Source organism: Apis laboriosa, unplaced genomic scaffold (genome assembly GCF_014066325.1).
Source record: "Apis laboriosa isolate Shangri-la unplaced genomic scaffold, ASM1406632v1 scaffold204_cov149, whole genome shotgun sequence".
Taxonomy (NCBI): Eukaryota; Metazoa; Arthropoda; class Insecta; order Hymenoptera; family Apidae; genus Apis; species Apis laboriosa.
The window spans coordinates 777,451-790,602 of NW_025222299.1; the positions used below are offsets into that span (position 1 = coordinate 777,451).

Genomic DNA, 13,152 nt, shown 5'->3' on the forward strand with positions numbered 1-13,152 from the left:
AATGTATATAATATATATATATAATATATATTATAGATAGATTTATTAATAAAATTATATATAATTTGTGATAAAAGATATATATTTTTTTTTATAGCCATTTTGAGATTTTTAAAGTTTTTTGAGTATTGATTTGAATGTTGAATTATCTTCCAAAGTAGAAAAAATAATATTATATTAATGAAAAGAATACAATTTTTATTAAAGATCACTGTGTTTAATTACATCTGTTTGTATGAAAAATATGTATTTCCTACTAAGATTATTTCTTTCATCGCAGGATCTGCCGCAATTCTTCATTCTCTACAAATAATCATAATGTAACATGTAAATATAATGTACATAGTGTTAATGTGATATATAAGACAAATTACAAATATAAATCAATTTTTTTTAAAATAATTCTTTATATTGTGTATATATGTATATGTATAAGAATGTTTGTTCTTCGTTTTTACTTTGAATATAAATGAAAATGTCATTTACCAATAAAATAAGAGAGATATGCATTTATAAAAACTTACAAAAATTACCCTTACCTGCAGCAAACGAGGTATTTTATGTAAACGTTTCGAATACACTGAACCAATTAATACATCATAGTGGAATAATTGTAGCGACAAATGTGGTGATTTATTAGATTTCTATTACACATTCAATCACATTCGCAAAATATCTTTATTTTTTTGCAATCGCTTCTCCTTGACAGTTATTGTTCTTGACATTATTAACAGTCATCTTCGATGAATTCGATACTTCGTTAAAAATCAGAAGTAGAGGTAGACCTCCCATAACCATGCATGTGCCCATGCATAGAAAACATACGGAGTAACTTCCGGTTACATCGCGTAGGTATCCTGAAATTGAATATTTGAATATTAATATTATTATCGCTGTTTACATTTTAAATAATTAAAACAATATTTTGTAAATTAATATCGAATAAGTATTTTTATCTTTATTATATTTAATTGTAATCAATATTTACTATATTTTAAATTTATTATAATAAAATAATGTCGTACCTGCTAAAGGCGGAATAGAAATTGCTCCGACGCTCTGGAACATCCTAACAAGACCGTAAGTAGAAGATATTTTATCAGTTCCGTATTGGTCTGCAAGAAGGACGGGAACCAAAAGAAACCAACAGCCCAAGCATAATCCATACATGCCTACGGAACATGCCAACACATAGAAAGAATGGGCCATTGGAATTGCCAATACTGCTACACCAGCACCCACAACACTATTAAAAATAAATATAGAATATTTTTATTATATTAATAAAAAAGAAAAATACATTTTTATAATACCTTCCGATATATCCTTTCCGTCGATCAAAAAGCTTTAAATCTGAAAGCCATCCAAGTCCTAATCTTCCGCATAAATCAAGCGCGGCGGAAATAGCTACCAAGTATCCAGCTTCTGACTTTGTATAACCAGCAGCATGCACATATGCCGGAAGATAATAGAGCATATATGGACTCCCAGTTGACATCAGACTAACGGAAAAGCACATCATGATGAATTGAGGATTTTTTAATAGAGATAAATCGATATATTGTGTTATTCTCTGCATTAATGTTTTCTTTTCCTCCGGCAGTTGTGCTTCGTTTTGAGGAATTGAAGTTCGTTCTGGACATACTACCGTAATCGACGACTTTAGTGATCTTAACGATGATCTGGCTTTGTATACACACGTGGAATCGGTCGACAAATCTTCGACACTATGCAATATACTTGAACTACGTATTTTCGAGATTGGTTTCATCTGGAGACCTTCACCCATCACATCCTTCTCTTCATCGCTGTCTGTCAGTTCGACCGTCACCACACTGTTCTGATGAAATAATTCGTTCAACAGATTATGTTTTGCAGTTGAGTCGTTAGCGAATATTAAATCTAACTTTTGTTGTTTTGCTGACTCTAATTCCTTTGTATATTCAACCTTTTCCTCTTTTTCTGGTATCTTCAAATCTTCCGGCGCGTAGTTGTTCTCTAAAGGCCGATATAGAGTTGCACTTACACACACGTGCAACATGCAACCGCCAAGTAGGAGAATGGTACCGTGAAAACCAAAATTATCCACTAGAATCTTAATTAGAAGTGGAAATACAAAACTACCAGCTGCTGTACCAGATACACATATACCATTTGCTAGGGCACGATGCTTGTCGAAATATTGAGAAACGAGGATAATACCTGGTGTTGTCGAAAGACCACCACCAATTCCTAAAATTGTTATATTCATAATAAATATTATTCCAAAAATATTTATTTTCAAATGTTCGCAGTTTAAATATTATTAAAATATTAATATTATTATAAATATACATATATATATCTTTTTCTTATTCTATTGAATCTGCAGTTTGTTACGTAATCGAATGACGTAAGTTAATAGGTGTACGTATAACTAGAGAGACATAGCGATATAATAGTTAAAATAAAAATGTTTCAATAATGATTTAAATGATTTTAAGGAAAATAAAGGAATATCATCAATTATTACTTATGATATTTTATAACATTGCTATATCTTCTTAATTGATTATAGATGGAAATATATGATTAAAGAATTTAATAAAATTAATTGTTAATCTTACAAACCTGTCAAAACACCGAATGTAAAAAAGAGATGTATCAAGCTCGTGGCAAAATAACTTATTGTTAATCCTAAAGCGCAAAATAATCCACCGACGAAAACGACAGCCCGACAACTGTATTTCTGACACAACATACTCGTCACTGGAGCTGTATTTGAAGTATTCATATGTTAATTTTCAAAATATGAATGTATATCATGCTTTGTTACATATTTCAAAAATTATCTATCCTTTTAAAAAATCTTCGTTTAATAAATTTTTTATTAATCTAAATATATTTATCAATATATTACAAATATATTTCCAAAAGTTTGTAAAGATTTATTTTTATTATTTTCATATCATTGTTTATAAAAGTACAATATTCTTTTGAAATAATCATTTTATTGAAAATTATCTAATAGTAATAAATTGTGAGAAATATTAGAAAAGAATCTTAAGAATCAACTTATATCTGAGTTGAAATTTTTAAAAAATTACTTACCAAGTGCGAGACAAAGACAAGATAAAATAGCTGGTATCCAAGAAGCGACAGATGCTGAGGAATCCTTAAATGTTTCCATCACCTCAACATATAGCACTCCATAAGATTTCATAAGTCCAGTCACCCAAAACTGAACAAAAAACGCCCCGAATACGATAATCCAACCGTAACCACCATCTAATGGAACGTATGTGATATTTCTTGATTTTTTTTTCGTTTCGCTTTTTTTAGGTTTCTTCTTTTTCGTATTAGAGTTTTTAGTTGATCGAAGTTCTCGAGATTTGGCAATCAACGGCCTAGCCGTGAGACTCGATATAGTCAAGAGATTGTCGTTATCTTCGTCCTCTATCGTCTCTGGACTTTGAAGATGCGGTGGTACAACTGGCGTCGAGGTTGCTGTCGCCTGGACGGCTAAAGAGGCTGGTCTCTTAGGCGATGGCACACCTGTACTTAAATCGAAGACGGGTGCTGAATGTATAGACAAAAGGGAACCCAGTTGATTTTGTTGATTCATATTTTCGTCGATGACAGTCGTGCCGACCATCTCCTGCGACGCTGTCGTCGGTACGACAGCGTCACGTTCGACCGAATCCTGCAGGCACCATTCTCGTGGTAACGACATATTTCTGTAACTTCGTTTACGCGAGGGGGACCGTAATACATTGGAGTTATGTTACTTTTCTTCCCCTTCGTTTGCTTTAGCTGGCAAACTGTCTTCTTTTACTTATTATACTATCTTCTTCTATGTTTCTTCTTTTTTTGAAAAACGGAACTTTTGTTTCACTATTGTTCTATATTTCTATTTATGTATTCTTCACTACGTTTTCTATATTTTTCTCTATCCGTCTTATTAAATGTCAATCAAGATGCTCTATTTTTGCGTCCTTTCTCTTTGTTCAAATCTTTAAGTTTCTTGGTTGTAGTTATACACACTTTATCAGAATCGGTCCACCCGACTTAATTTTCTTGTTATCTATGCTTCCTCGATTTCCTTCCCACCATTTGCACGTTCTCCAAAGTTCTCCTGACTCGGTCTAAGGGTGCTTGGTAAATAACCGAAATGAAAAGGGTGCGCACGCAGAGGAGGTCGCCACCGAATGGAAACTTACGGGATCGATATGTGGCCACAACTGACGCACTGGCATTTCACGGTGTAATCACCACCACGTGGCTTGGAAACAATGCAGAGCCTATCGGTTTATTGTCCTGCTAGTCGACCTACTTTTCCTTTTCTTGGTTTCTAACTTGTAATTCCATTCAGCAGGCTTCCACCCTATAATTTTTACAGAATGACCTTCGATTCATCCAAATCGCGTGTTTTTTATTCTTTTGCAGCTTCAATTATTCGAACATCTTATGAAAAAGAGGTTGTCGATCGATACTAATTGTTAAAAAAATATTGATTCGAAGGAGATGTTGCCAGTTGTTATGATAGTTAAGATGATCTTCTAAATTTTGCTAACTATTTCTCCTTTTCCTTTATATCGAAGACTGAAAGAAAAAAGACTATGTTAGAACTGAATTGTTGTTCAATACAATCACATATTATTTTTTTAAATTGTTTTACATCTAATATTATCAAGAAAAAAAATTTGCATTATTTCTTATTCATTCTTTACTTTTTTAATTTAATAAAATTTTATATATATATAGATGAATAAATTATTACAATAAGAAATCAATATAAATCATAATGTAAGAAAATAAAAAAATTAAATTAAATTAAACAATTTTTATTAAATTAAAAAAATGAAATTTCAGAATATTTAAGAAGATCTACAAATATATGCAGCGAATGCTGCACTTTTATATTTATTATTAATCAAGTTCATAATAATGAATAAATTTGGAAAATTAAATGTAAATTTGAATCAAATTGATTGATTTTAAAAATAAAAAATAAATAATAAAATTAAAATAACAAAGAAAATCTATATTTAGAAAAAGATTGGAAAGAAATGGAAAGATCGATTGAAAAATGAATTAGAAAAACATCCTAATATTATAATAGTGGGGACGAAGTCTGTGCGCAGCATCCGAACGGATCAATGAATCTCCGACTTCTGTCTCTCAGATCTACTTTTGCGCTCATCGTTAACACTGGATTTGTTCATCGTGTATTTAGATAAGGGCGTGAACAATTAACAAATGAATCATCAACCAATCTATATATCCCCAAATATTACGTGAACAATCAAGAACTCTGCACTGATCTGGTACGTTCAGATTTGATCTTTAACAAAATGTTTTTGAAGATAATTATTTCAAAAGAATATGTATTTAAAATTTATATTCATAAAAATAATTTTTTTCTATTATCAAATTTATTATAATATAATTAATTTATTGTAATATAATTAATTATTATATATAATAATTATATAATTAATTGTATTAACGTATATTTATAACATATATTTATAATTATATGTAATTATTAAAATGTAATATAATTTTCATGAATCATTACATACATATATAATTTTATATAGTTTTTTTTGTTTAATACTTTAATTAATAGATAAAATTCATTTCTATATTTTATTGTAGGTCAATTTTTATAATAATGAAATACGAAAGTATCGCATTATTTATTTCTTTGATTATTTTAAACAATGAAATATATAATATCATTGCGAATCAACAATTAAACAATCCCACTTTGTTTATGATTGGCGGTGTTTTCTCCAATAATAAGAGTAAAAAATGTTTCGAACAATCATTAAACGTAAGTAATATGAAAAGAAAAATCTTAAAATTTTCTTAAATTAAATCCAATAATTTAAAATATTTATTGATTGTTTCATTTCGATATTTTATTAAAATTATTTAAATCAATTTGATTAAATTTTCATAATTTTTTAATATAACTTCTTCTTTATAATCCAAAATAGTTAAGTTTAAATTCAATATGAGATTTAATTATTTTATCTAATGAAACACCAAATATAGTTACAAATCTATATAGAAAATCTATATCTATATGGAAATGGAAATTTCTAAGTATTTAATCATTATTAATTCCGCGTTTTTCCTGGTTTTCCAGGAATTAAATTTCAACTTAAACTACGTTAATAAAGGAGTGACTTATAAGCATACAATAATTGAAATGGATTCCAATCCAATTAAAACAGCTTTAAGCGTATGCAAGTCTTTGATAGAAAGACAAGTGTATGCGGTAGTGGTATCTCATCCCCTTACAGGAGATCTGTCACCAGCCGCTGTTTCTTACACAAGTGGATTTTATCACATACCCGTTATAGGTATATCTTCGAGGGACTCAGCATTCTCTGACAAAGTGAGTCAATTAGCAGATTTAATAAAGATTTCTATTCTATGAAAATCAAAAATATTTGTTAAGGAAAGTGAAAATATAAGAAAATATCATATATTGAAATTATTAAAAATTAAATAATGACATAAATAAAATTTCTTTAGAAAAAAAATATAATTAAAATTTCTATATTATATTAAAACATGTTTAATATGTAATTCGAGCATTTATGATATGTAATGTTGATTTTAATATAATTAAACATTATAAAATTTTGAAAGAAACCAAATATATATAAAGTAATATAAAAATAGATTTCGTAAAAAATTATTTTTTAACATAACATGTTTTTATCTTTTAAATTTCGATTCACCAGAATGTTCTATACAAATAAGATTACTTATAATAGTATTACTTTAGTATTATATTATCGGTATTATTGTATGTTACGTTAAATATCTATATATCATGTATGAACTATATTCAAAACTACAATGATTCTGGATAATATTCCAAATCAATAAAATCGAAAATAAATTTAATACTTATTCTTTTAGAATATTCATGTTTCATTCTTAAGGACAGTACCACCATACTCACATCAAACAGATGTTTGGGTTGAACTATTAAAACATTTCAATTATATGAAAGTGATCTTCATTCATAGTTCGGACACAGATGGCCGTGCATTACTTGGAAGATTTCAGACAACTTCTCAAAATTTGGAGGATGATATTGAAATCAAGGTTCAAGTACGTATAAAATTATCAAATTATATCCATCTAAAATAGAAATAGTTTTTAATAAAAATTTGATTTTTATGAATTATTAAATTATTTAAAAGGTAGAGTCTGTGATTGAATTCGAACCTGGTTTAGATAGCTTCACACAACAGTTAATAGAAATGAAAAACGCGCAAGCAAGAGTTTATCTTTTATATGCTTCGTAAGTATTAATTATTTCAATTTACATAATATTAATCTAGAAAGAAAGAAAAACAAAATTTATAAATTATTTAAAATAATTATAATAAATATTAATATAATTAATATTATATTGTCATATGACACAAAATAATCTTATATACCTTTATCAACAAATATATTGTTCTTTAATCTTTTCTAAATTCCTAAATTTTATTTATTAATTATTAAAAAAAAATTCGTTTATTTTTTAATAGAAAAATGGATGCAAGTGTTATCTTTCAAGACGCTGCGATGATGAACATGACCGGTGCAGGATATGTTTGGATTGTGACAGAGCAAGCCTTAGATGCGTCGAATGCACCGGAAGGTCTTCTTGGCTTGAAATTAATTAATGCGGAGAATGAGACGGCTCACATCAAAGATAGCCTGTCAGTTCTTTTCTAATCATATATAGACATCCACGCATGTATATTACTGTCCATAGTTTCGTGTATTACTACTGAAAAGACCTTTTCCCAAAAAAACAGAAGAATACACGCATGGAAAGGCTTAAAATAAATTAATAGATATCTCATAATAAATTTATAAAAAACAAATAAGGAAAATGTTTTCCTTCTTTAAATTTCGTTTGATATAGATTTGTACAATTGCATGCAATGCACAAGAAACATGCATCTTGATTTCACAGCAATGTACAATTGATTTCAGATCACTGGATTACATATTCTCTTAGCACATCTTTCCAATGGATATTTCGTTCAGCAAAATGCTGAATATGCTTTGAACATATGTGTGCACAAGTAACGTTGCTCTATCCCTCTGTGTGAAACAATTTAACAATTTCAAATATATATAATTAGTAGTTAACAAACATTCGATTGGGTAATATAAAAATAGTCTCGAATGTTCATGAAAATTATTTAATTTGAAAAATTAATTATATTATTATATAATTTGAAAATTATTCAAATAAAGGAAATTTAATATTTTAAATTTTATTATTTTGAATTGGGCAAATTTTATGAATTTGATTTTTATAATTTAACACATTATATATTTTCAGGATAGTGCTTACATCTGCTTTACAAGAGATGAACAAGTCAAAATCAATCACAGAACCGCCGAAGAATTGTGGAGATTCCGGCTCGATATGGGAAACTGGCAAAAACCTGTTTGAGTATGGTTTATTTCTACTATTTTCTTTTTCAATTTTTTAATATAAATTAACTAATATTATATGATACAATTTCAATCTATTTTAGATTCATCCGCAAACAGGAATTATCAGGTCACACTGGCAAAATAGCGTTTGATGATAATGGAGATCGTATTTTTGCGGAATACGACATAATTAATATTCAGGAGAATGGTGATCAAGTCTCCGTTGGACGATATTTTTATCCAGTGAGATTAAAAAAAAATAAATATAATAAAATAATAAAAGCATAACTTTTTTTTATACTTATAATTGTTTCTTTTATGATTATTTTCTTTAGATATTAATTTATATTATTAATTATTTAAAAAATGAATAATATTTTCCTTTAAGAATTATTTGTCACAATTTTTAATATAATAAATAATGATACCTTATGATAAATTTATACATACATAATCTAATTTATAATTCAATATCTAATTTAATATTTTAAAATATTAAAATCTAAATATTTTGTGAATATATCTTTTTACTTCTTTAGTATTGATATTCAGTATCATATCGTAGAATGGTACTGAAAAAATGACATTAAGTGTCAACGAATCGAATATAACATGGCCTGGCCGATTGCAAACTAAACCTGAAGGTTTCATGATTCCTACGCATCTCAAAGTGCTTACTATTGAAGAAAAACCATTTGTTTATGTTCGTGAAATCGCATTCAGTGAATCATGTCTTCCAGAAGAGATTCTATGTCCTCATTTTAATGTCACCGATGGTGAAAGTAAGAATACTAAATATCACAATACATATTATATCTTTTTCATTATTGACATTAATTGAAATATTTTCAGCTACAAAAACATTTTGCTGCAAAGGATACTGCATGGATTTATTGAAAGAATTATCAAAGACTATTAATTTTACCTATAGTTTGGCTTTATCTCCCGATGGACAATTTGGCAACTACATAATCAAAAACAATTCAGGTGCAAATAAAATTATAATAAAATAAGTATAGAAAGAAATAAAATATAAAACATATAAGATTTCACTTTTTTTAAAAGTAAACTTTGATATGAAAAGATGATTTATATTTAATTTATGAATACCTTTTTTTAGTAGGAGGAAAAAAGGAATGGACTGGACTCATCGGAGAACTGGTGAACGAAAGAGCAGATATGATTGTTGCTCCTTTAACAATTAATCCAGAACGTGCTGAGTTCATCGAATTTAGTAAACCATTTAAATATCAAGGCATCACCATTCTTGAAAAGAAGGTATATTTTTTAATAACTAATTTCAAATTAATTATGATTAAAATTAATTTTAAATTAAAGAATAATTTAATAAATAAATCTAAATTAAACAATTTAAAAAATAATTAAAAAATTTATTATTTACTTATTATTTAACATTATATTTCATAATAATAATTATTTGAATAAATAATTAATATTATATTGATTAATAAAAAGATTATAAAATATATTACTAATATTAAAAAATATTTATCTTTAGCCATCAAGATCATCAACTTTAGTGTCGTTTTTACAACCATTTAGCAATACTCTGTGGATACTGGTAATGGTATCGGTGCACGTAGTGGCTCTAGTTTTGTACCTCCTCGACCGGTTTTCGCCTTTCGGGAGGTTCAAGCTAGCAAACACTGACGGTACCGAAGAGGATGCTCTGAATCTATCTAGCGCTGTTTGGTTCGCTTGGGGAGTTCTTCTTAATAGTGGAATTGGAGAAGGTTCGTCATTTTCTCTATAATAAAATCTATTCAGACAAAAAAAAAGAATTTATGTAATATATTCATGAAAATGATGAAAAAAATTTTTTAAAATAAAAACTTATTTATTATATTAGCCTTTTTTAATACTTATATAATTATAATTTATAATACTGATTTCTATAATATTAAATATTATAGAATATATTTATAACTATGTAATATTTTTATTAAAGCTAATTAAAGTATTATTAAAATATTGATTGTAAGCAAAAATTGAGTTGCGTAAAAATAATTTCTATAAATGAGCATGATTTTTAAAATTTTATTTAACTTTATTTATTTAATAGGTACTCCACGGAGTTTTTCTGCTCGAGTGTTGGGCATGGTATGGGCAGGTTTTGCGATGATTATCGTTGCTTCTTACACTGCCAATTTAGCTGCATTTCTTGTGTTGGAACGGCCAAAAACGAAATTAACTGGTATCAACGATGCTCGAGTAAGAATGAAATTAATAAAAGCAAAATCGATATTAATTTTTTTAAATGCTAATGCAATTGACATATCCAAATTGTTCCATGACAATATTCAATATTCAACTGTAGTGCTTTAGACATAAATCTTGACATAAATCTTTGATATTTGGAAGAAAAATATTAAAAATAATAAAAAGAAATCTACAATTTATTTTAATAACGGTGTTCATAATAAATATAATAATATTATATTGAATATATTGCATATATTTTGTGTGTATTTTTTCATTATATTTATAATATTTTTTTTATTAATATTTATAATTTTAAATTCTTTACCGAGTTATTTTTATAATATTTTATATATATATATGTACATTTATCGATTATTGCTATTATTGCTATTATTACTTTTGCTACCGTGTTAATATTGATTTTAGTCAAAGTAACAAAGATATTACATTACCTGCAAAATATCACATACATATATTTATAGCATATATTTATAGCTTAGAAATACTATGGAGAATCTTACATGTGCCACGGTAAAAGGTTCTGCTGTAGACATGTATTTCCGTCGCCAAGTCGAATTATCCAATATGTATCGTACAATGGAAGCAAACAATTACGATACTGCCGAAGAAGCTATTAGAGATATAAAAATTGGGTAAAAAAAAAAAAAAAAAAATTCTGGTTACTATAAAATATCATTAGCAATTCTAAGAGAATATAATTCTTAAGAATTATATTATGTTAGGAAACTTATGGCTTTTATCTGGGATAGTTCTCGATTAGAATTCGAAGCTGCTCAAGATTGTGAATTAGTAACTGCTGGAGAATTATTTGGTCGTTCTGGCTACGGGATTGGTTTGCAAAAAGGTTCTTTATGGGCAGATGCAGTAACTCTTGCTATTTTAGACTTCCATGAAAGTAAGAATTAATATAAATTATTACTTAAAATAATTAAAAATTTATGATACAAAAATTATCATATATTAAAGTTAATAAAAAGAAATATTAATTAATAATTGTTATTTCAATTATTATTAAATATATAATATATTTTTAGGTGGATTTATGGAGAGTCTTGACAATCATTGGATTCTCCGAAGTAATGTACAACAATGCGAACAACTTGAAAAAGCTCCCAATACTTTGGGTCTAAAAAATATGGCCGGAGTGTTTATAGTGGTTGGTGTTGGAATTATTGGTGGCATCGGACTAATTATTATCGAAGTAGCATATAAAAAACATCAGATTCGTAAGCAAAAGAAGATGGAATTAGCAAGACATGCAGCCGATAAATGGAGAGGTGCAATTGAGGTAAAGAAAGACTTGAATATACTAAATTTTTAGCAGAAACCGATTTTCTTCTGTTCGATATCTTTCGTTGTTTTTTTCTCAGAATTCTATGTTTATTAGTAAATTGCAAGCAGCCAGGACAAATTAGGGGAGCAACGCAGAAAATTCTAACAGATCTCAGTAACAAAAAAGAATACGATTATCAGACGAACATTATAGATCAAAGCACAAATATTCATCGCTTTGCAAGCTTTAATAATAATGTCAATGCAATGAGATTTAACTTTTAATGAAGATGTAAGCTACGATGAAAAAAAAAAATAATTATCGTATTCTACACCAAAATTGCTTCTTTTATGTTGTATCATATAGTTGGCTTCTTTAAACTGATAATGATATTACCTTTTTAATCTTTCCTTTCAAAAATATATACAAAAAATATATACAAAAATTGAAAGAAAATTTCTAGATTTTAATATGCTACTGCAAAAAGCTATCATTATTATCATAGAAACGCAAAATATCACTATTTATCATTAATTTTTTATAATACATTTTGCATTTTGCAATACAAATACAATAGCATTAGTTAAGGCAATGAAATGAATGCAATTGTTTAAGATAATATTTATATCTAGTTTAATTTTTTGATTTTTGATTTTTTTTGAAATGCAGAAACGGAAAACTTTGCGGGCTTCGATAGCTGCTCAACGAAGAATTCAAAGTAACGGCCTTAACGATCCTACAACCGTGAGTTTAGCAGTCGATACGGTAGCTAGATCAAACGTGACTCCACGAAGTCCTGGTCGAGCATGGCCAGGAGATAGTGATATCCGTCAACGTCCTATTCCTCGTTCAGATGATATCAGATTATCGCCAGCTGCATATACAGCAAACGTCTCACATCTCATTGTGTAAACAAACTAATTTCTATCTTAATTTATTAATTACTTGTATATCATAAAATATTAAAATATATCATTACCTGAAAAATTTGTTAGATGTGACACATATAATTGTGTTAAGAATAATAAGATTTGTTTTATACAATAATAAAAATTATTGTTTTAATATGATAATGTTTTGATGCTCAATAAATATACTTTAATTAATAACATATATAAATTATTTTAATTGATGATTTATTGAATAAGTTTTGTTAATTTCTATAATTCATAATTTCAATAATT

At 27.6% G+C, this 13,152-nt stretch overlaps 2 protein-coding genes across 5 annotated transcripts; one reads left to right on the forward strand and one right to left on the reverse strand.

Moving 5' to 3' along the window:
- Nucleotides 1–177: 177 nt before the first annotated feature.
- On the reverse strand, nt 178–4,131 carry LOC122712708 (monocarboxylate transporter 12). The gene is made up of 6 exons (XM_043932520.1): nt 3,091–4,131; nt 2,611–2,754; nt 1,314–2,232; nt 1,026–1,246; nt 540–857; nt 178–303 (listed from the first exon to the last, which is right to left on the reverse strand). Exons 1-5 carry the CDS (start codon nt 3,710–3,712, stop codon nt 679–681), a joined length of 2,085 nt encoding a protein of 694 aa, XP_043788455.1. The 5' UTR covers nt 3,713–4,131; the 3' UTR covers nt 178–303; nt 540–678.
- A 1,059-nt stretch (nt 4,132–5,190) lies between these two features.
- LOC122712714 (glutamate [NMDA] receptor subunit 1) lies at nt 5,191–13,014 on the forward strand. Of its 4 annotated transcripts, XR_006346402.1 has the most exons (18): nt 5,191–5,306; nt 5,641–5,818; nt 6,137–6,388; nt 6,922–7,116; nt 7,209–7,309; nt 7,545–7,718; nt 8,354–8,467; nt 8,553–8,694; nt 9,017–9,233; nt 9,304–9,438; nt 9,572–9,729; nt 9,971–10,205; nt 10,535–10,683; nt 11,170–11,327; nt 11,418–11,590; nt 11,730–11,983; nt 12,066–12,259; nt 12,638–12,752. XR_006346402.1 is itself a non-coding variant. In XM_043932527.1 (17 exons), exons 2-17 carry the CDS (start codon nt 5,657–5,659, stop codon nt 12,878–12,880), a joined length of 2,862 nt encoding a protein of 953 aa, XP_043788462.1. In that variant the 5' UTR covers nt 5,191–5,306; nt 5,641–5,656; the 3' UTR covers nt 12,881–13,014. The 4 variants fall into 4 exon arrangements, 3 of the variants coding, with proteins under 3 accessions (XP_043788462.1, XP_043788463.1, XP_043788464.1); XM_043932527.1 differs by lacking the exon at nt 12,066–12,259 and having other exon boundaries at nt 12,638–13,014; XM_043932528.1 differs by lacking the exon at nt 12,066–12,259 and having other exon boundaries at nt 9,575–9,729; nt 12,638–13,014.
- Nucleotides 13,015–13,152: the final 138 nt, after the last annotated feature.